General features: G+C 34.8%; 1 protein-coding gene across 4 annotated transcripts in view; it reads right to left on the bottom strand.

The window, feature by feature from the left end:
• WASHC4 (WASH complex subunit 4) overlaps positions 1–25607 on the bottom strand; it is a 102042-nt gene that overhangs the window by 7261 nt on the left and 69174 nt on the right. For 3 of the 4 annotated variants that reach the window (XM_077111894.1, XM_077111896.1, XM_077111897.1), the window contains exons 21-29: positions 25007–25175; positions 24471–24625; positions 22562–22636; positions 22210–22314; positions 14985–15119; positions 13289–13397; positions 8692–8758; positions 8167–8253; positions 2732–2879 (exon numbers count right to left, since the gene is read on the bottom strand). In XM_077111894.1, coding sequence (XP_076968009.1) covers positions 2732–2879; positions 8167–8253; positions 8692–8758; positions 13289–13397; positions 14985–15119; positions 22210–22314; positions 22562–22636; positions 24471–24625; positions 25007–25175 — 1050 coding nt within the window. The remainder of the gene's footprint in view (positions 1–2731; positions 2880–8166; positions 8254–8691; positions 8759–13288; positions 13398–14984; positions 15120–22209; positions 22315–22561; positions 22637–24470; positions 24626–25006; positions 25176–25607) is intronic. The other variant, XM_077111895.1, reaches the window with a different exon arrangement.

Raw genomic sequence — 25607 nt, 5'->3', positions numbered from 1 at the left:
CTTATTTGGCAATTAATCACATATCTGTGACATCTTTACCAACTATTATTTTAATCTTTTGTAGCTAGCTCATTTATGACTGTCTTTTCCTGGAACTAGAGAACGGTGTCCTACACCTCTTTTTTTTTTTTTTTTTTTTATGATTTCCAAAAGTTTATTTAAATGTAACTATGCTTACAGAAATACTCATATCGGTTAATAGAATGCAATTTAAATTTAACTTATGCTACACAATTTGAACCAAAAACTTGGTACATGGTTTAAGATTTTAAAAAAAGAAAGTATTTGCAATCAGGTTTATTTTTTATCTATTACAAATGTATAAAAGATTCTATTCTCCCTCGAATGCTGCTATTGCAGACGGCAAGAACCATGAGAAATTTACCTTTGGTTTGCTTCAGAACAACACGTATTGCACTGTAAAAGTTTTAAAAATTGGTGCAACAAAACACGGTTGTAATGTTTCAATGCCAGCTTACAAAGTTCAAAAACTAATGGATGTGTATGGGGAAAGGGGAAGGGAGTGGGCAGCCTATGTACACACAGAAAACTGCAAAAGCTATCTGATTTAGTTAATATTGCATGTAGACTGCAAATCTACACAAACCAAGATTCAGATAATTCCTTGAGCCTGAATTAACACTATCAAAACTTCAGTTCATCTGCTGAGGTCAAGAAGGAAATTCGGCAGATTGGCTGCAAGTTTTACTGATTTATACGGAAAAGAACAAAATGACATTTCATTCCAGCTTTTCAGTCCAGAGCTAAAACTATTTCTACAGGAAAGGTACTCCTCCTCCAGAGTCAACATTCATGGTGTGACATGCCATGGATCTACTTAGGTGGAAATTTGTATCAGCACTCACATGCAAAATAGTCCCCAAAGTTCAAAGACCACATGACTTGATAAGTGACACAAAAATTAAAAGGGCCTTTCTTGGAAGACTACAGCAGAGTATTCATCCAGTTAAAAGAAGCCTTACCAAAACATTTATCCCCTTGTGAATTTCACCTCAAAAAGAAGAAAAAAAAAAAGGAAAGCAGCCAAAGAAATAAGTAGCTCTGAAAAAGAAAAAATTTAATTTAAAATACCTTGTAAAGCAATGTGAAAATATGCTCAAAAGATGGCTATGGGATATATTTTAATAAAACTACCTAGGATTAGGCTTATAATGTATTCTAGTATTTCAAGTTTTCTCTAGATACGAAACATCAATTTACTAGCAACATGTTCATTTTTTGCTCCTTTATCAAATGGAAAACCTAGCTTAAATTCTACAGGAAGGGGGATGAGAAAATTAACAACTTCCATACAGATATCATGTCCTACACTTCTTTTCAGTGCTCTTAACCCATTTTGTTTTCTTCACCACTAACAGAATTCGGACAGCTGTCCTATAAAACGTCAGCCCCTTCTCTATGCAAACAAATGGTTCATCAACGTTTACTATGCACTGCTTGAGTATATCACCCTTCTAGTTTCAAGAAGGATGCTGAGAATCACCCTAAGTTAACTACACGTGATCAAAGTACGCCTACATCAGATTCCCTTCCAGTCTGAGGTGTTCTTAAGATGATAAACAATGTTATCAGACGAATATGGACACTTCTATTACATCATAATTATGAAATAATTATGATACAGAACAATACATATATATACACAGAAACAGTAAAAAGTAATGAACAGAAACAGTAAAAAGGAAAATTCACTATGTGAATGTCTATGGACCATCAGCTGTTTTCAAAGGGTGATAATAGTTATAATATGTAAGATATGTGTTAATAACAGTTAAGGCAATAATATGAGAAGTTCCTTTTTTTATAAGTTATAGGTTTTACAGAAAAATAATGCAGAAATTAGTGTTTTCAATTACCTCCCCACCCCCCACCACACACAGTTTTCTCTATTATTAATACTTTGCATTAGTATGGTACTTTTGTTACAGTTGATGAAAAATATTATAATTAAACTATTAGCTGAAGTTCATAGTTTACATTAGGGTTCACTGTTCATTTTGCATGGTTCTATGGATTTTAAAAATATTGATTCTGGTAACATAAAAACCCCCTAAATTTTTCCATTTTAGTCACTTTCAAATATGTCCCTTCAGTGGTGTTAATTACAGTCACAAGGTTGTGCTGCGACCACCACTATCCATAACGAAGACTCTCCCGTCACCCCAAACGGAAACTCGACCAGTTAAGCACGGCTCCCTATTCCCTGCCCCACCCCGGGCCCTGGTAACCTATATTCTCGTTTCTCTCTATGATTTGCAAAATTACTGCTCTGTAATCAAAAGCTAATCTGCTTAGTGCTATATTTAGATTATAGAGCTACACACTTACTATTTTTTTTACATGTATTATAGAAACTTTCAGAGAAAAAAAATAACTCTCATTGCTATAAAGGTGTAATTCTGCCCAAAGATAATATGGTCTACATATATTGGTATGCACTCAAGTAATTTATCACACTAAGATTTCTCTGAAAGCTGTTACCAGAAAAGAATCTATTTTAACCATAAATAACTTTTATTCAGCATGGCTAATAAGCAAAATTTCTAATCCACATTCACTGAGATCAGATTTGGTTTCATCTACAAAAATAAAGTCAGCAATATAGTCTGTATGCATTTCATGGGCAAATACACTGGATTTATTTATTATTAATTTGTTTTTTGTTTTTGTTGTTGCTTAAGGATTCATTTTAGGTACCAGAGATACTCACCAGAGGAGGAACAATGATATAGAAATTTCGGAGATGTATATTCTTTGGCCTTCGAAATTCTGGCGCAAAAACATCCACAAGCATTTTGAAATATTCTGTGCCTTCGGCCGAATTTCGCGTGTGATCACTAAGGACTGAATCCAAATGCCTAAAATGCAAAAAAGAATTTACTTGGTTCCTTTCTTAAAAGAAGGTGTAGCTTTTTAAATTCATCTCTCATCATGTTACATGAGAGCACTCAAAATAGTAAACATTGTGACGTTTAACTGTTAGAGTTCAGAATGAATTCATTTTCCTATGGGCAGAAATTAAATAATAATGTTCATTAACCTAGTCCCTAAAATAGAGTATGTAAGGCATCTTGGAACTTAAGAGAATTTTGTATTTCTTCTTCACACGTTGGGCCCAGGAAAACCCCATTTCATTGTAAATAAATTCCTCTTCATCTTAAATCTCTTCACCTAATGCTGCATTTACATGTCCTTCCCTTAAATGAATTTAGGGATGTCCCTTAAATAAATTCAGAATTTAGCACTCCTTTCAACCTTCAGAGACTGATCAGAGGCTTTTTCTTCTGTAACCCTCAGGTACAGCTGCTGCTCCTTACAGATTGGTTCCTCCACCCTTGGGAGGCAGAAATCTCTCACATGGTCCAATACTACCACCTAACTACTCCCTTCTGAAAGCAGGCTTCCAGTGCCCTCTTTATCCTCTGACCCACATTTATCTAGGACTTTAATATCTGCTCCAGTTCCCCTCCATCATTCTTTTGACTTCACTGTCCATTTGGATAAGCTATGTGGTATCATAACCCCAAAACTCCTGACTTTGCCTGCAGTTACTTTTATTTCACTTTCTATCAGCCATCCACTCCCTTGGACAAATCTGGGCCTTATCATTACCAGAGACAGTTTCTACCATAGGGAACCTTAGAAGAATATATTCCACTGTCTGACTTCAATCTCCTTTTAAGTTCTCATTACCACTTTATCAAAATTTTTAACTCTTTACCATATTCCTAATATCATCAGTAAATATATAATTCTAGAACACCATAATACTTGTGCTGGTTTGAATCTTGTGTACCCCAGAAAAGCCAAGTTTTTCAATCCTCACGTAATTTTGCTCAGTGGAAGTTTTTGATTATCCATGGAGATGTGACCCACCCAATTGTGGGTCGTAACTTCTGATTAGATGGTTTCCATGGAGAAGTGTCTCCACTCACTCAAGGTGGGGTTGTTTATTGGAGCCCTTTAAGAAGGAATCACTTTGGAAAAAGCTACAGAGCCCATGCATTAAGAGATCTTTGAGATGAAGAAGGAAAATGCCCCTGGGGAAGCCTGATGAAACCAGAAGACTGGAGACAGCCAGCAGACGTCACCATATTCACCATGTGCCTTTCCAGTTAAGAGAGAAACTTCATCGGCCTTCTTGAACCAAGGTATCTTTCCATGGATGCCTTAGATTGAACACTTCTATAGATTTGTTTTAATTTGGACATTTTCACGGCCTGAGAACATGTAAACGTGCAACTTAATAAATTCCCCTTTTTGAAAGCCATCACATTTCTGGTATATCGCATTCCGGCAGCTTGCAAACTAGAACAGTACTCTAAATAAGTTATTTGTTAAATGAAGCTAAATGACAGTCTATCAAAATTGCCTTCAATCTAAAAGCATAAAACACAGTAGTTACCAGATATCTGATACAACCCTGCATCTAATTCTATATGTAAAATTTTCTATAACTGTAACCTGAGAATTCCTTATTTTCATTCTTTAAAGCAGGGCATCTACAGACCAGTACTAATCTGAACTATCTGTAACCAGTTTATGATGAAATAAAAATAGAAATTGAGCATATATTTAGAGACTTTCATAGCAACTTAACAGAGTAATTATTTCTGATGAATCTAACAAAAACATTGGGATAGTATTTTATACATCTTTGAGGTTTTTCATCTGATTTTTCTAGTAATTCATTTTCATTAAAGTAAAATACAAATAAAAACGTACTACACTATGGCCAATCGGAAATTTAAAACACTGACTTCATACCACAGATAGTTTGAGAAAGCACTGCTACAGAACAGTCACATACTTCTTGGAAAGTTGGATTAAAGCTAAGAATTTTTCATCCAGTGCATTTTATTTTATTGGAATCATGATGATATAAAACAAGGTTTAAAATAACTGCCCTGGTCTTACTTTTTTGTGGAAAAAAAAGGTAAAGTTATATCCTTCACCAAGAAATACATTTTAATTCTGCTCAAAAGTAAATTTTATAAAACAGAATTTTTTTTTTTGGCTTGAATAAAAAGTTAATATTCTTCAGTGATCTTTGATATGGCAACAAATTATCTATCATATCTACTTTTTACTTCTTATTTCAAAGGCAGCAATGAGTAAGAGTAAGATAACTCTTACTCACTAGGGGACACAACAACAAACAAAATCAGAGACCTCACAGCCTCTTTCCTCACAAGGATTCTACAGTGTTTCCAGGTATTTACCAATGTCCACCTCCAGAGCAAGTGAGAAGCTTGTCCAATCTTAAGTTCAGTCCCTAAAACACCTCCTGCAGCATGATCTGTACTTCCGAAAAGCACTACCTTAAAGAGCATGGATTTCCACATTTACCTTATATAATGGTTCCTGGATGACATGTGTTAAAAATCTACTTCAGTCATAAGGCTGAAAACACCTACCACCCACCAAACTGGATCGAGACTTAACTTAATTCTTATAAAACTCTTCTATATAAAGTAATTTGACAGGGAAAATTCAGACTATGCTATAAATTGGAAAATCAGTCAAGTGCTTGTCCTTTGGCACATCTGGAGTGAAACGGACTTGAGAACCGTACAGAAGAACTTCACCAAATCTCTTAGAAAAGGGAGAAGCAAGGCCCGGCTACAGCAGTAAACAAGACATTTCTAAAGACTGCCGACAGAGTTTTTGTCGCCAATGGAAAGCAAAAATTCAAGACACACAGTACTTCTTTTGTCACCAAGGCAATAAAAGATAAATAAGATACACAAGCCATGATTATCTTCATCATTTTCAGGGCATACTGACTTCAAATGGCTTATTAACTTGTATGTAACTTCCTTAATTTGGCAGAGAACTAAGCTACTTATTGGTTATTTCAGAACAAAGCTTCTGTGTTGGTGTCTTATTCATAAAAAATATGCACACATTTTCTGGTATATTTTCTTTTTCTTCCCCCTTTTTTTTTTTTTGTGCATGGGCAGGCACTGGGAAGTGAACCCGCGTCTCAATGGGCATGGCAGGCATGAGAACTCTGTGTGCTGAGCCACCGTGGCCAGCCCTCCCCTAATTTTTTTATTATTAAAAATTTCAAGCTTATTGAAAAGTTAAATATAGTATAATGAACACCCAGATACATCCTTCAATTAGATTCACCACTTAACATAGTGTCACATTTATTTTCTCTCTTTCTGAAACATTTCAAAGTTGTAGACCTTGTGTTTCACCCATAAATACTTCAGTATGAACCCACCAAGAACTAAGCCTACAAAGTCACAAAAGATTTCACACCAATAAAATACAGTATCAGCTAGTATATAATCCATATTCGAATCTCCCCAATTATGCCTCAAATGTCTACTGTAGCTATTTTTCCCCTATTTTAGATCCAATTAAGGATCACCCATTATAGTGGGTTGTTGAATCTCCTTTAATCACTTTTAATCTAGAGCAGCCTCCTTGCCTTTTTCACTGTTTGTGACATCTGACACTTGTTAGGAGTCTATGCTAGGTATGCTGTAGAATGTCCACATTCTGGATCACTCAGACTGTTTCCTCATAATTAAATTCAGAGAAACACATATGGCAAGAATCCAACGTAGACATCTGCCATCATGCTGCATCAGGCTGTCTCATTGTTGGCGATGCTGAGCTGATCACTTCTTAAGGTGGTACACATCAATCTCTCCATTGTAAAGACATGTTTCCCCCTTGTAATTAATTAGCAATTGTGGGATGATATTTCTTTTTAGACTGAATGTTCTTCAACAACTTTTCACCCAATGTTTCATGCCGACTTCAAGTATTCTAACAGTGGCTGTAAAATGGTGAATTTTTTTCCCTAAGTTTTCTCATCCCTTCTAAATTTATCAGTGGGGTCTTCTTCTGTAAAAGGAATTTAACCTCTTTATCCCCACCTTTCATATTATCACTATGACTCATGAATTCATTTTTTATTTAATGTATCTAATGTATTTCCACATTATTTCTTTTTCATATTCAAATTATTTCTACTGTATTCCGGGGTACCCCTTCAGGCCTGATTCAATAAATTGTTATAATTAATAGTAAGAAAATCAAGTTTTCCAAATAAATTCTTATCAATTCTGCATCCCTCACTCAAGTTTCAAATTATGTTACAAAATCACTACTGCACTGTCCAATGTAATACCCACTAGCTATGTAAATTAAGATTAAATTAAATTAAACAAAGTCAAATTCCTCAGTCTCTCTGGCCTTGAAATTTCAAGTGCTCAACAGCCACAGGTGATGGTGGCCACCATTCTGGACAGCACCACTCTAGAACAGACAAGAGGGACTGGCATTCTAGAACTGTGCTGGCAAATAAAAACATAATGTAAACTACATATTTAATTTTAAACTTTCTGGCAGCCACACTGGAAAAAAGTAAAAAGAAACAGGTGAAATTAATTTTATGCATGAGCTATTTGCTATTCCTTTTTTGTACTAAATCTTCAAAATTAATTAATTAATTAATTGTATGCAGACTGCACCTCTCAATTTGGACTAGCCACATGTGGCTAGTGACAATCACACTAACAGCATGCTCTAAAAGATCCCTTTCTAATGTCATTGGAAAGAGCTCAGAATACCAGAGTCCTAAAATAGAAAAAAAATCTTTTCTCATAATCTGAAACCCTAACTTGTATAATAAAAACCCTGACATGTAAATTATTTTATACATTAACCTCCAGTCTTCTCCTTAATGTTTATCTAATTTCAACATACCCTTTTAAAATCTCTAAATTTAGATTACTTCAAAATTATAATGAAGGGTCTTGGGTCAGCCCAGAACTAATCCACCCCAAGCCCTGAGTCATCTTGCTGATGAGACCGGACGGAACCACGTGGGCCGCCTGACATGCGCAGTAGCTCAGACTGTAACCCAGTCACCAGCCCTCACGCCGCCGTCTTCTCACGCACTTTCTGTGACTCAGCCCGCTCTCAATCTGCGCATGTGCAGTCATCACCTCCCCTCCGATCACGTCATCTGATCTGAGACCCTGTGCTCAGTATTCTAAACCCTGCCCATCTTTTTCTCTAATAAAATTGTTAAGACAGACTTTAGGCTGCTAGGCCATCTGCTCTCCTACTAGGTGCCTGATAATAAACTCTTTCTCTCTTTGAAAAAAAAAATTAGATTACCTTGCTGCTTTTAACGTTTCTTCAGCAAGACCTTCTTCTTTTACTAGTTCTTCAAAATTTACAATATCTTCAAGATCAGGGACAAATCTACATAATAATTTGAAAAGCAATTTATTAGGGCAAGTAAATTATATGCAAGTGATGTGGATATGAACGGGGCAATGACGTAGGACCAAATTTTTCAACTATATACTTGGAAAGAAATTTATATTTCAGTTTTATCATTAATTCATGACTTCAGTTTCAAAGGTGACTCTTAATCATTTTAATCCTCAAAATCAAGCAATCTTTAGAGCCATTCCTAAACTGCACTGATAAAATTAACTCTAAACTTAACATAAACATTTTCAAAGGTAAGGTCTGCTGCTGTCTTAAAATTCAAGGAGAAACAAAACAAAACATTTAACTAACAGAATTAACGGCTTTACTTTCCCTTCCCTACATCACTTCCAATAAAGATAGACTTGAATGAGCTAAATTTTAAAATTTGCATAAAGAAGGCAAAAATGATATTTGCATCCATACCTAATGGCATTGCTGCTACAATGAAGACCACCAGATCTTATCATTCGTACATAGCCCATAGCATTACCTTGAAAACCACACACAAAAAAACAGATATTTATATAAATACAGCTAAACTCTAATAATAGTTACATATAGCAGTCAATTACAAAGTGTCCACTCCTAAGTACCAAATGATTCTCTTGTTTTAATTCAGTTGTTCATAAAAAGCAAAACTGTTAAATTTTTCTGCACTTAAAATGTAAATTTAAACAAAAATTTTTAAACAAAATTTTAATATAAAAAAATTTGAAAATGGCATCTACAGAAAAACATCAAATATTTTAGAATTAACATATTAAGAATTTCTTCACTCTCACATTGAGACCCTCTCTCTCACAAACCCACATGCATGCGCACGCACAAACACACACAGATGCATGTGCACGCACAGGCACACACAGATGCATGCACACGCACACACCGGCACACACGCACACACCAGCACACACACCCACACGCATGTGCATGCATACACAGATGAATGCACACACACACAGACATACACCCAGATGCATGCACACACACACACAGGCACACACAGATGCATGCACAGGCACATACCCACATGCATGCGCACGCACACACACGGCACACACGCATGCGCATGCACACACAGGCACAAATGCATGCATACACAGGCACACACCTACATGCATGCGCACATACAGGCACACACCCACATGCATGCGCACGCGCACAGGCACACACACATGCATGCGCATACATACACAGGCACACACACACAGATGCGTGCACACGCATACACAGGCACACACACACACACATGCATACAAAGAGACATACTGCTGGGAATGAAATCAAGAAAGCTTTATTAGATAACTCCCCACATTTTTATCTATAAGCGAGTATTTTTTATCCAATGCCTGCACCTACATGTCTAAGAAGAATTTTAAACTTAGTATGTTCTGGTCAAACTCAAGGCCATAACACCCAGCTACACTGCCTATCTCAGAAAAAGGAAAGTCCGTTCTTCCAGGTGCTTCAGGTCAAATGCCTTGGAGACATCCCTGACTCCTTTTTTTTCCTCTCATATGTTATCTGCTATCGGTGGGCAAATTATGTTGGTTCTCCTTCAAAAAATAATCAGAATCCAATTTATTACCACATTCCCAGCTATTTTTCCAAACCAATGCCATTTCCTACCTATACATAGACCACTGCAATGTGCAATGGCCTCCTGGTTTCCGTCCAATGGCCTCCTGGTTTCCGTCCTTCCACCCTTAACATCATGTCCCATGCCTCACCTCCCCCCCCCCCATCTATGTAACAGCAGTTAGGCATTCTTTTAAAACTAAACCTGAGCGTGTCATGACTTTTCTAAGAAGACTAAAATGGCTTTACATCTTAGAATAAAATCCAAACTCCTTACATGGTCAAAGTAGCCCTGCATGACCGTGCAGCCTGCTAGCTCTGACGTCATATCCTACCACTCAGGTCTTCACTGACTCTATTCCAGCTTCTCTTGTACCTGAAAAGCTGCTAAGCAGACTCCATTTTGTACAGCATGTTTTTCCCCTAAATATGGCACTTTATTTAAATCCCAGCTTAAATGTCACCACCTCAGAGTGTTCCCTGAACATCACTGCATAAATAACACACCCAAGCCTCATTATATCTAGCTGCTCTACTTTTATTTCTTTATAGCACTTATCGCAAACACAAAATATATCCTCCTGTTCGCATCTTCCCAAACTAGAATGAAAGATTTATGAGTAGGGCCTTTGTCTTCTTCCCTCCACTATCCCTAGATCCAACATAGTAAGAACTCAGTAACTATTGTTGAATTGAACTGAAATAACTTGGAATGAAGACAGATAAAAAGGTAAGAGCGGTCAACATTTCACAAGCATTATAATAACGTATGTTTTACATACACCATTGCATCTGATGTTTTAAAACAATCCTACAGAGCAGAACCTGTTTTATGGTATATCACAACTTGAGAAATGGTATTAAAATGTTTTATTTTTTCAAAACGTGCATTTTAGAAAAACAGTATATTATTTCATTGTTTCCCTTTCAATTCAGATCAATGTCTGAATTGATCAAAACGTGTTAGTGAGAGGCAAAAAGCAGAATCCTGGTGAAGAGCAAAGCTCTGAAGCCAGACTACCTGGATCAAATATGGACCCTGCTATTTATTAGCTACTAAGACCCACAGCAAGAGCTTAGTAGCAACGATGTGCTGGGTTTCCTCATCTGTTCAATCAAGTCCATAAGGACAGAGATTTTGTTTGCCACCATATGTATATCACCAGCTCTTAGAAACATTTTCTGTCCTCAATAAATACTCACAGAAACCATGAATGGAAATTATAATTACCTCTTAGTGTTGCTGTAAGTTTTTTGTTTATTTGTTTGCTTTTTAGTATAAGTTTTAAATGAGCAAAAACACATAAATAAAAAGAACAAGAACAGCCCTGGGACACAGGAGATGTTCAATAAATGTTAGTGGTGATGGTATAATTTCATCAGGCAGGATTTTAAAGAAAAGGACTTTTCATTATGCTTCCAGCTATGAGATTCTTTACTCCTTTTCTCAATTCATAAGAACATTATAGGGATATAAGCAGAAACAAAGAATTTGTATTTTCTAAGAGAAAGAATAAAATACTGGAACAAAGCAAGAAGGATAATATTTCCCAACTGTGGTATGCGTCCTGGAGGTACCCCAGGTGAGGTTAGATGGCACACTAATGAACATGTATTTTAATGTGTATTAGGGGAAAAATGACTAGCACACTAAACCTATGATTTGATAACTGTTATTTTAGAACAAAATTATCCTTTTAAAAAATATAAAAACACAAAATAAATAAAAATACAGGTAATTATTACATGGGGCAAAAACTGCAATATTAGTATGTGAATAAAAGTTTAAGAAACACTACTATAAAAAACAAAACAGTTTTTGTTGACCACTCAACACAAACAGGGAACCCTAATGTAAACCATGGACTATATAGTTTATAGCATAATTATAATAATATTCTTGTATCAATTCTAACAAATGTACCACACTAATGCAAGGTGTTAATAATATGGGGATACATGGGAATTCTGTGTTTTCTGTGTGTTTTTATGTAAACCTACAACTTTTCTTATAAATAAAGAAAAGAAACACTGCTCCAGAAGAACAGCTCTTTTTCTGTGATCCATGAACCCTAGCATTAAGGATCTTAATTCACATACGTTACATGCAAAACTGGAGACATATGTGTATATACAGACACTGTTCTGGATGACTCAATCCGGAGCTTTTATCAGATTCTCAAACTACTGCTCCAGAAGCCTGCCAGTTAATATGACATCAAATGTCTCTTTAAAGAAAATAATACTTGTCTGGCAATATCTCATATTAAGTAGTTTAAAATAAAAACTTATGAAGGTTAAGTTCTTGTAACAGTTCTTGTACTAAGCCTAACAGAAATGCCTAATATGCAAACAAACTGATTTATAAAATTTAAGCTACTGATAAGTGATTTCTTGTACTAAGCCTAACAGAAATGCCTAGTATGCAAAACAAATTGATTTATAAAATTTAAGCTACTGATGAGTGATTTTACTCCAGAACTAAGTGGTTGTAATGTCTTTCCCACTAACAAATTTCAAGCCTCTTTTGAGCAAACGTTCTCATCTTTGGTATCCCCATCACTAAGCCAAGTATATGGTATAATAGATTCTTAATAAATGTTTTACAAATGAATGAATGAATCTCAGAAGGCATAATTTTACCAAAATATAGCCAATAAAGATTTACTAACTTTTCAGCGTCTACAACTGTGAAGAATATAATAAAACACCACTTACATATTTCTCTGAGCTCCTCTCTTTTCATCTTTAAAATATAATTATATGCTTATCTCACAGGTTTATTGGGTAGAAATTTACAGAGAGGATTTATATGAAAAACTTATAGAAATACAATATTTTGTATATCTATGATTATTTATAAATGTCCCTCTTACTTTAAATATACTGGAATATATTTCAGAATACAAGCTCAAAAAATTACATGGTATGGCATAAGGACAATACAAGAAATTATATGCATAAATGTGAAATGATGTAGTATAAAAACTAATATTCAATATCCCATCTTTACATGTATAAGTAACTTATTAACTTAAATTATTAGTTAACTTTTCATTAAATCTTTTATACCTTCCCATTTAGACTGCAATCTGAAGGAACCTCCTTTAAGAAACTCCAAACAGCAACTTGTACCATCTTATTCAGCTCTTACCAACTGAGTATTAATTATGGACATGGTCTCTGCAATGAGTTACTTACTAAATATATTTTTTATTTTATTGAACAGGTTTTATTTAACTTGTATTAGTCCCACAGTCAATCAATTATTTCTGCAGCAATAATCATAACCTGAAAACATTTTGGTAATAAAAGAAGAGAAAATTCCTCTAGTGGAATAAAGCTGAACTCTAACATTCACATAATAAGCTGTTTATCAGTATGAAATATCTAATACATGAGATAAAGTCTTAGGATTTATACGTTATTTCCCAACACTTACCAATCTGGCTGATGAGCTGCCTGAACTGATCAAGGTAACTCTGTCCCTCTGGTGTTATTCCAAGTTTTCTGATGCCTCGATTGAATTTTTCTGCTCTTTCAAAAGGATACTAGAGAGACAATTTTAAAACTATCTGAAAGACTCCTAAGGCATAAATGCCTACTAAATCAACCATGTCAACTTCAATTTTCTTTCTAATTTTGTATTTCCATTATGCCTAAAAAAAAATCACGTCTAATGAAAAAAAAAACCCTACAGAGCAAAAAGTACCAGTGTTCAAGGTTAATGTAAACTTTTTTTTTTATTTCTGACTTTAGCTAGGTAGAATAATAATCAATGCCATCAAACAATTTTTTCATGACTATTTGTCTCCTAGCACCCAACTCCTATCATGTAGATAAAGGAAACCAATTCCACCTACACACACTTGTTCAGAGATAAGTGACCAGGTTCCTGTATGCTGAATAAGTATTAGGGACCCAAACACATTCCTTCCCAATTAATACATATCAATTGGGCTAAAACTTGTAGTTTTATTCACCAATAAAAAATTACCTTTTCACATTTTGGTTGATTAAAAGATTTAGGAAATTACTCATTTTATAGTAAAACAAACACAAGAAATTCTTATACAACAATAGCATGATTATGTCACTGAAAAACAGTAATTTCTGTTCCAATAAAAATGTGATAGCTTATAAAATTCTCTACTGATATCTATAACCTAATTTCATTAGATTATTTTTATAGAAGGTAATACTTAGCTACTCTTAACAGTGAAGAGAACTACCAATCATTAAATGAGAGAACCGTAAGAAGGGTAATTAAAATGGCTCTGGGCGTACCAAATTGCAGACAAGACCTCTTGAGGCCTGCTGGTTCTCTATCACATTCCTGTGTATAGTAACCACTTACAGCTCAACAGGCTTTCAGTTCTCAATGAAAACCTCAACCCACAAGATGCAGGGAAGTAGAATTCTTATAAATTATTGGTGGAAATGCCAGCTGGTATAGTATTTTTAAGTGCTTGGCAATATGTGTGTCAGAATTTTAAATACTCATATTCATTGTCCTGGGAATTCCTCTTCAAGGAATCTTTCTTTCAGAAATAGTCTCAAAGCACACAGAAATAGATGTGTATGAACATTATCCCCAACCCTGAACAATGAAGAGTCAGAAAAGCCTAAATGTCCTTCAATAGGAAAAGAGTAAATAAGTTATGATATCGACCCATATTATCAATGCTTAAAAATGAGGTAGATCTGTACATACTGACATGTGACGAGAACAATATGTACAGAACTACTCCATTAAAAAAAACAGTAATAAATGTGCATGTAAATATACATATGTTCATCAGGCAGTTTTCTGAAAGCCATCATATTATATTAACAGCATTTACCTCTAGAAATGGAATTGAGAGGAAAGAGAAATGAGGGAGAAAGTTTACTTTGTGCACTCTACCGTGTTTAAATGTTTCCAAATGAGCTGTATTACTTTTATATTATTTTTAAATAAATAAAGACAAGTAACACTTGGCTACATTGATCATTTAATTTTTCCTTAAACTTTCGTCAACCACTGTAGTAAGAAAACTAAAATCCCCATAGAGATCTAAACAATGAATTTTAGCATAAACATTTACTATACACTAAACAATTTAACCAAACTATCTCAAAAAGAATATACAGAATACCTTATGATCATTTTGGTCCTTGATTTCTCTGAAAAATCGAATATCTTTAATCAGTCTGGATTTGATATGTTCATCATACATAAATTGGCTAAAAATATAGAACTTCTTTTTCAAAAACTGGTAGGTAAAATTAACCTATAAAAATCAAAATTCAAAAATAAAGTTAATATGAAAATAAACTTGGTTCCTGAATAACAATTATCTAAAACCACTGCAGCTTATTACACATTTGTCTTGAAAATATTTAAACAAAGTTTCTGTATTACCCATGCAAATCTAAAGAACTTTCTACATTTCTTATACATTTTTACTAAAAAAGAAAAAAAGAATGGGAAAATGCTATCATGCTAAGACTAGCTGTAGTAAGAAATGGTAAGCCAAACTCAAGAACCTGCTTTTTAAACCTTAAATCACAGTCAGAAGTTTCTATGCTTCTCCATTTACAAGATTACAGATCTAGACTACCTGAAAGTGAGAAGTGTGATGCCCTTTGAACTTTCCTGAAGGAAGACAATAAACATCCAGGTATTTCCCACAGGTATTTCTCAGTGCCTCACACGTGCAAGGGAAAGTGCTTGCTCTCCTGCCAAGTTTACCTTCCAGCAAGGGGGCAGGCATTTTAAAACAAACAATGTTGAATACATTATTAATCACAACTGGAGCAAATTCTAAAATGTAAATCTCAACTTCAGAAGTACAGGCGCTTTGAGAACATATAACAAAAGGCCTTGACAAAGCACTCAGAAAACCCTGAGAAAGTAAAACGTGAGCTGGGAATGAAATCAAAATAATAGAAGATGAATTCTGACCTACAGATGAGAGCCCTGTATGAATTTCCATCCCCATCACTCGCAGACACGCTAATGGCTTGGCAAATGTATGCCCACTTTACTCAGTCTTCATTCATCCAGTTAAAGAAATAGATGCTTTCTCAGACTTTTCTGATGGCTTTAACATTGCACTCTCCCAGCTCCTTTTCTGGGTCTTTGTTTCCTCTTTTGTAGTCTTTTCTTTCTCCTTCCATTTGTAACAGTGGTTAGCTCTGCCGGTCTCTGCCTCTTACCCATCTACATTCATTTTATCATCATCAGACATATTTTTGCATGCCTGTTAGGTACAAGGCAGTGAACAGATACTGGGAATATGATCAGTATAAGACACTTCTCTTGCTTTAGACACTGCTCTCAAAAGGGAGGCAAGGCAGACATACTTAAAAATTAAGAGGCTAGAGAATGTGAGAGATGGAATGATCACTGATCATGTATACTGTGAACCATGTCCTTGAAGAGAGAAAATTTAAAGGAAAAAAGATCAGCAAGCTAAGCTGGCAACCTTCAAATACTTCAATTTCAGATGAAGGAAAAAGAAACTGAACCACGAGAAAAGGAATCAAAAGTGATCAAGGAAACAAAAAAAGAATCATAATAGTACTGACTCTTAAGACTAAATGTTAAACCAATGAATCCCAGTATATTCTGGATCTTTCTATCTACCTGCCTAACACACATTTCCTCTTAGATGTCTCAAAGGTACCTCAAGTTCAAAACATCTAAGAAAAAATTCATGATCTCTATTACTGACCCTCCTCCCAAAATCTTTAGCATTCTCTATCACCACTGGATGATTCCAAATTTTAACTTTCAATATTTCATTTCCATATTGGTAAGGAGCCAAACAGAGCTCCAATAATTTCATTCATCAACTCAAACACTCCAGCAGATTCCCCACTAAAACGGTCCTGACCTAAACTTCCAGGCCTCTCCCTAATCTCTCCCTCCCAAATTGGATTAATATTATTTTGCAACCTAAGCATGTACACTCTTCCCTCATGGAGAAATTCAATATGCCCTGAAAACCAAGTAAATTCAGACTTTTCTTTTTCCACAGAGGGAAAACAAGTGAACAAGTTCAAGAGATCTATCAAGTGACTGGACGTCCATTTCTAAGAAGGTTCAAAATATTCTTAGTAAGTTCCTATTTATTTGGATATCACATAATTAACAACCCCTCCCCAAGAAAGATCTCTATGATGTTAAACAAACTGCTATCTAGGATTTACCTGTAAAAGCAACTTTCAGAGAAATCACATAGATTTTACTATCTCAGGGACATCATTATAAATGATTGGAGATGTGAGAGCTCCATCATTAAATTAAAAAAATATGACTCATCTACATACTGCTTCCAAGAGACTGATTTTAGACCCAAAGATACAATTAGGTAGAAAGTGAACGGATAGAAAGAGACATTCCACTCAAACACTAACAAAAAAAAGCCAGAGTAGCTAAACTAGTATCGGAAAAAATAGACAAGAAATTCAAAAATGTTACAGAGACAAAGAAGGACATCATATATTAATAAAAGGGGCAAATAACCAAGAAGAAAAAACAACCATAAACATCTATGCACATCAGGACTCCCAGGATGAGCTGGGACCCAGCATCAAGGGACTGAGAAAGCCTTCTTGACCAAAACTTTACACCCAAAGCACAAGCAACAAAAGAAAAAACAGATGAACGGGAACTCCTCAAAATCAAATGCTTCTGCACCTCAAAAGACTTTGCCAAAAAGATGAAGAGGCAACCAACTCAATGGAAGAAAATATTTGGAAATCACGTATCAGACAAAGGTTTGATATCCTGTCCACATAAGAAATTATTCAACTCAACAACAAAAGAACACAACCCAATTATAAAATGGGCTAAAGATATGAACAGACATTTTTCTGAAGGGCAAACAGATGGCTCAAAAGCACATGAAGACATGCTCATTTTCATCAGTTATAAGGGAAATGAAAAAGATCAAGACTACAATGAGATACCACCTCATACCTAAGAGAATGGCTGCTATTAAACAAACAGGAATCTATAAATGGAGAGGACGTGGAAAAATTAGGACACTTATGCACTGTTAATGGGAATGTGTAATGGAGCAGCCACTATGGAAGATAGTTTGGCAGTTCCTTAGGAAACTAAATATCAAGTTGTCCTATGACCCAGCAATAGCACTACTTGGTATATACCTAGAAAAGCTGAAAACAATGACACAAACAGACATTTGCACAATGATGTTCAGAGCAGTATTATTCACAATCGCCAAAAGATGGAAACAAACCAATACCTAACAACAGACGAGTGGATTAACAAAATGTGGTATGTACATGATGGAATATTATGCAGCAATAAGACGAAATAATGTCCTGAAACACATGACAAGACGGATGAGCCTTGAGGACATAATGCTGAGTGAAATAAGCCAGACATAAAAGGACAGATAATGCTATGATTCCACTTTTATGACTATAGTAAAGGTAAAACCAGAAGCTTATAATACCAAAATATATGGGTCTTAGAGATACAGAGAAGCTAGAGATGGGTGAATGGTTAGCTAATGAAGTCGAACTCCAATGTAAGGGAATAGATAGAAGTAAAGGCGGTTTTCTAGTGGGTCTATAAGTGATATTACCATATTGAAGATGAACAAGATTGAAAGGAGTTGTATAGACCTATGTGGCCCACTGATTAACACTAGAAATATAAATTAGCTCTTGCAAGTACTTCAAAGGTATGATTCATGTCAATGAGTGTTTGAGTTCAGGTTACAGGGGAAAACTGCTATTGTATGCTATGGGCTATGTTTAAAAAGAAAACATCCACACTACCAAAGCAACAGCACAGGTAAATAATGAGGGGAAAGTTAAGAGGAGGTTTAGATTTCCTATTTGGTGATGGTATGTTTATTGGTTATCTTTCTCCTGGGAACAATGAAATTATCTAAAATTGAGAGTGCTAATGGACTGTAGACTTTGGGCATTATACATGATGCCTGATGAATGTAGGTGGCTGAAGGATGCACTGACTGAGAAGTAGATTGGCGAATGATGGTGTATACACATGATCGAACGCTGTGTAACTACAAAAAGGAACAAAGTCTGAGGCATGCAATGTTGCAAATGATCAATCGTGTGGGACAACTGACTAGAAACACAACAACAAACTACACTGACTCAAGAAGAAATAGACAACCTCAGCAAACCACAAATCACAAGCAAAGATATAGAACCATTCATCAAAACCTCCCTAAAAAGAAAAGCCAAAGACCAGATGGCTTTAGACGTGAATTCTAGCAATCATTCCAAGAACAATTAATACTATTCCTATACAAATGCTTCCAAAAAATTGAAGAGGAGGAAATGTTACCTAACTCATTGTATGAAGTCAACATCACTCTAATACCAAAGTCTGATAAAGATATTATAAAGAAAATTAAAGACCAATCTCTCTGATAATGTGATACAAAAATCCTCAACAAAAACTTGTACAGAGATTCCAACAGCACATTAAAAGGATTAAATACCAAGGCCAAGTGTTTTATTCCAGGTATGCAATGGTGATTCAAGACAAGAAAATCAACCAATGTAATATATAATATTAACAAATTAAAAGGGAAAAAAAATCACATGAGCATCTCGATTGACACAGAAAAAGGCATATGGCAAAATACAGCATCCTCTATAGATAAAAACACTTGGAAAGGTAGGAATCAAAGGAAAATTCCTCAATCATGATAAAGGACATGCATGAAAAATAGAGAGCTAATGTCATACTCAATGGTAAGAAATCAAATGCTTTCCCTCTAAGATCAGGAACAAGACACAGATGCCCGCTGTCACCACTGTTACTCAACATCATGCTAGAACTTGTAGTTAAAGCAATTAAGCAAGAAAAAGAAATAAATGGCATCCAAATTGGAAAGAAGAAGCAAATTCTCACTATTTGCAGACAACATGATCCTGTATTTAAAAAGTCCTAAAAAACCTCTAACAAAGGCACTAGAACTATAAATTAGTTCAGCAAAGTAGCAGGATACAAGGTCAACATGCAGAAATCAGTAGTGTATCTATACACTAGTAATGAGCTAATCGAGGAGGAAATCAAGAAAAAAAATCCACTCACTGTAGCAACTAAAAGAATAAAATATCTAAGAACAAATGTAACTAAGGACTTAAAGGACCTATATTCAGAAAACCCCAAAACATTGCTAAAAGAAATCAAAGAAGACCTAAATAAATGGAAGGACATTCCTTATTCATGTTTTAGAAGCCTAAATGTCATTAAGATGTTAATTTCATCCAAACTGATGTCAAGATGTCAATTCTACCCAAATTGATTTACATGGTCAACACAATCCGAATCAAAATTTCAGCAGGCTACTTTGCAGAAATGAAAAAGCTAAGTATCAGATTTATTTGGAGGGGCCTCAAATTGCTAAAAACATCTTGAGAAAGAGTAATAAAGATAGAGGACTAAGACTTACTGACTTTAAGGCATATTATAAAGCTATAGTGGTCAAAACAGTATGGTGCTAGCATAAAGACAGACATATTGATTGACGGAATTACATTCATTTTTTAGAAATAAACCCTCACATCCATGGTCAACTGATTTTTGACAAGGCTTCCAAGTCCACTCAACTGGGACAGAACAGTCTCTTCAATTAATGGTCTAGCAGAAATGGACATTCATAGCCAAAAGAATGAAAGAGGACCTTTACCTCACACCTTATACAAAAATTAACTCAAAATGGACCAGAAACCTAAAAATGAGAATACCATAAAATTCCTAGAAGAAAATGTAAGGAAGCATCCTCAAGATAGAGTGATACGTGGTGGTTTCATATACCTTATATCCACGGCACAAGCAACAGAAGAAAAAAAACAGATAAATGAGACTGACCACCTCAATTGAATACTTCTGTGCTTCAAAGGACTTTGTCAAGAAAATGAAAAGGCAGCCAACTCAATGGGGGAAATATTTGGAAACTATATATCTGATAAGGGTTTGATAATCAAGAACACAAAAAGAAATCCTACAACTCAACAATAAAAAGACAATCCAATTAAAAAAATGGGCAAAAGATATGAATAGGCATTTTTCCAAAGAGGAAATACAAATGGCTAAAAAGCACATGCAAAGATGCTCAACTTGACTAGTAATTAGTGAAATGCAAATCAAAATCACAATGAGATTATCAGTTCACACCTACTAGAATGGCCACCATTAAACAGGAAACTACAAGTGTTGGAGAGGATGTGGAAAAATAGGAACATTTATTTACTGCTGGTGGGAACACAAAATAGTACTGCCCCTGTGGAAGACAGTTTGGCAGTTTCTCAGGAAGCTAAGTATAGAACTGCCATGTGATCTGGGAATCCTGCTACTAGGTATGTACTGAGAAGAACTGAGAACAGGAACGCAGACATTTGCACACTGATGTTCACAGCAGTAGTCACAATTGCCAAAACATGGAAACAGCCCTAGTGTCTATCAATTAAAAAATGAATAAACAAAATGTGGTATATACATATGATAGATTATTATTCAGGAGTAAGAAGGAATGAAGTCTTGAAGGGACAACATGGATGAAGCTGGGAGACATGTTGAGTGAAATAAGTCGGACACAAAAGAACAAATACTATATGATCTCACTAATATAAACTAATTATAATAAACTCACAGAGATAAAATCTACAATATAGGTTACTAGGAGACAAACTGAGGCTAAAGAATGGGGAACACATGCCTAATGTGTGCAGAATTTTTAACTAGCTTGAATTTAAACATTTGGAAATAGATGGAGGCAATGATAGCACATTATAGTGAGTATAATTAACAGCAATGAATTATGCACGTGATTGTGGCTGGAAGGGGAAGTTCAGAGTCATGTATATCAAAAGAAGGAAAGCTAGAGGATAAAACACAGACTGTGTATCACAGCGAACCCTGTGGTGGACAATGACTAATCAGTAGTACAAATTTAGAAGTGGTCTTTCAGGAACTAGAACAAATGCACGTCTTTATTACAAGGAGTTAATGACAGAGCAGTACATTGGGGGGAAATGCACCTATTGCAAATATGAACTACAGTTAGTAATATTTTAATATACTTTTATCAACAGTAACGAATGTACAACACCAATGCTAGGGGTCAATAATGGGGGGGGAAAGGGGAATGGGATGTTTGTTTCTTTTTTTTTAGTAATCAAAACATTCCAAAACTGATTGTGGTGATGAATGCACAACTAAATGATGATACTATGAACCACTGATTGTATACTTTGGACGGATTTTATGGTATGTGAATTATCTCACTAAAACTGCAAAACAAACAAAAGCAATAGGGGGGTTGTTACCCCGACCCCCATCCCGCAAAAATAGGTTCTTACTGTTGTATTCATGATTCCTGTGCCATGTGTTCGAATTGAATTAGCAATGTGCCGAATATTAATAGTATTCAAATGTTTGTTATTGCTTGTTCGTTCAATAAAAATCTGCAATGAAACAAATTTATGCTCAATAACACAATTTTCCAAAGAAAATTTTACTGTTTCATTTAAGATCATTTAATTGAAATGCCATTAGAACATAATGCATAGCAAAGGAAAAAGCAGATAATCGCAAAATAATATTTTTTCTTTATTTTACTATTTTTCACACTTGAGAAATAATTTCTTGCCCTTCATCCTTCCCATTATAAATCCACCCAAATTCGAAAATAAAGCTCTAAAACTTACCCACCTGATTGTTGAGATTATAGAGGTATCGAGACACAAATATATGAATGTTTCTCATAATTTCCAAAACATCCAGACCCTACAACACAATCCACATAAAAGTGCTACTATTATTAGTTTAAGATAATCAAGGAAACTTGCATCAACATAGTGATTATGTTGTTTCCTAATATTACTAAATTATTTAAAGAAAGAACACTATACAAAAGCTATGACCAAAAGTTAAAAACACCTTATGACACAGGCAATCAAGACCATCTCCTTGGTGAAATCTGACTGCTTGTTTACTCATCTGTTTTGTGCAGATAGAAACAAGTTTGAATATGCAAAGATCTACGACTCACAATCATTTTCCCCACCATCCTAAGATATCTGTTTTCCTTGCCAAGGATATTTTTCTGTATTTTTTTAAAAAGTAAACTAATGGCCATATTCTAAAAGATAGCTGGGAGATGCTAGAGAGCATTTACAGAAACTGCCTACTAATTTTCCACCACTGTGCAAGGTTCTTTATATGTAATTCTCAAAAAATGACGTATAAAAAAAAAGAGGTGTTATTCTCAATTTTACTTTTTAAAATCCCACCAGACTGTAAGTACAATACCTGGAACTGTTATTTATCTTTCTGTCCCTAGACCTAGTATGTACTAGGTTCTCAATAAATATTTGATGTATAAATAAATGAATGAAAGGATATTCAAACTCATCCTGGAAATTTCAGTGAAGCTAAGAGATTTCTCCAAGGTCAAATAGCCAGTAAGTGGTAGAACTTGGGGATTTTAGAAAAAGACTAATTTCAATCCTTATTCTTTTTCTGATTATACCTGACTACCTTTAATGTATAAGTTATTTATGAAGAATTCTTCATTCTTCAGATACTACTTTAATACCTCATGGCATCACATAAATTGTTCCACGGCTTTTCAAACTGAGTCTCAAAAAAAATCACCGTGTCACTTTGATTACGCTTTCATTATAGCTTTTATCATGCTCTATTCTAAAAATCTGCTCAGTCATTTTTTAATCTCACTAGGTTATAAGTACAATATTTGGAACTGTTATTAATCTTTGTGTCCCTATGCCTAGTCTGTAGGAGGTTCTCAAAAAATACCTGACATATAATTAAGTGAATTAAAGGATATACAATGAATCCTGGGAATGGTTCTTACATGTAAGAGGATGAAGAAAAAATTATGGAATTCTACACACGCTTTTGGTAAATATATGAAACAGGCCTGGGTTACTTTATCAAGAATTGCATGCAAATTAACGGGTAACATAAACCATTAGATTCATGCAATATTGTCACATTGTAAATTAGTTCACTGAACTAGCAAAGTTAAGTGTTTCTTTGCACTCCTCATTTCAAGAACAAATACATTTTTAATCATATTTTAAACCATTTTTTCTAAAATATTAAAGTTTACATATTATATTCAGGTCTGAAATCCTTAACTGAAATCCTTTATTATGAGCTTTACTGAACTTTTTGTAATTCTGCAGAAGTCACCTCACTATCCTAATGCATTTCTAAAAAGTTATATCTGGGTGGGCCACGGTAGCTAAGCAGGCAGATCTCTTGCCTGCCATGCTGGAGACCCTGGTTCAGTTCCTGGTGCCTGGCCATGCAAAGAAAAAAAGTTATATCTAAGTCTATGTATATTTCAAATGTTCAACAGTAGGCTGATTATCAAGTAGGTTATGATAAGTTTTTTCATTAAGCAAATTAGCAAGCATCTAATTTTTGTTCTTGTCAAGTATGAGGTTATATATATATATATATATATATATATATATATCAGGTATTTACTTTAAAAGACTACATGCTAAATAAAGTTAAAAAACAAGATTTCCTAAAGAAATGCTGTTACCATGCCACAGTAAGACTATGTTAGAAACATGTTACACTATACCTGTTCCAAAGTCTGACTAGGAAGATGTGCCTCTGTCATAACCAATCCGTAACGCTGAGTAGCCAAGTTTCTCATTTCACTGTAAGTGGCCCAGTCATGGAGAGCAACTGTGGTTAGATTGTAGAATGTTTTGTCTAGGTAGTGAGTTACATATGCTATAAAAATAAAATACAGAAGAATTCTGACTCATTCAACAGTAGAAAAAATAAATATAACTAAAAAGAAAAGTAAACTTGTCATGAACATTAAATTTCTTCCTTTAAAATATGGTGCTAACAAAATTAAAATGGAAAAAATAGGAACAAAAGCAATTAAATAATACATGATTTAACACAAAAGAAGATATCCTCAAAGTATTGTTTTATTTGCTTTTTTTTTTTTTTTTACATGGGCAGACACTGGGAATTGAACCTGGGTCTCTAGCATGGCAGGCGAGAACTCTGCCTGCTGAACCACCAGGGCCTGCCCTGTATTTTTAATAATCAGGGTAAAAGCTACAGAATATATGACTCTAGGAAGGAAAATAGAACACTCACCTCGAATGTCAATGAAACGATTGAAAAACCGAATTGGGTTCAAAGAGAAAAAAAGGGCCAGATCTTTCATGCCAACTTTGAAAGGATTTCGGTCATCCAGTTTTAAATGAGTATGCACAGAAAGCCGCAGATCCTTCTCTATTTCTTTGCACAACTTGTCCAGCAGATGCTATTCATGAAAGAATCGGATCCATACCCTTAATTTTTCAGCATGATATTACAATTGTATTTAACCTCACGTGTATATGCTTTGACTTTAGAGTTTTATAATTAATGCACTGATGAAAAAAATTGTTGAACTTTTTAAGAGTCTAAACACTCCATCGTAAAATCATATTTTTACTGACAAAAAATTGTTGTGCTCTCCATTTTAAGCCAATTTTCTTTTGTTTTGTTTTGATCAGGGAGCAGATAAATGAATTCTAAGCCTTTATTTTCATTCATACTGTAACTTTACCACCCTTGAAAAGAAAATGTAAAGCAAATAACTGTTGGCTTCATTAATAAGGAACATGTAAAATTAACATATAAACAAAAAAAAAAGTACAAAATCAGGGGAACCAACCACAAATGAGGAAAAGCCCTGAGAACATGAAAGGGA

Source organism: Tamandua tetradactyla, chromosome 7 (assembly GCF_023851605.1).
Source record: "Tamandua tetradactyla isolate mTamTet1 chromosome 7, mTamTet1.pri, whole genome shotgun sequence".
NCBI classification, from domain to species: domain Eukaryota; kingdom Metazoa; phylum Chordata; class Mammalia; order Pilosa; family Myrmecophagidae; genus Tamandua; species Tamandua tetradactyla.
The sequence above is the reverse complement of the archived record's forward strand: the minus strand, read 5'-3'. Positions and strand labels throughout refer to the sequence as shown.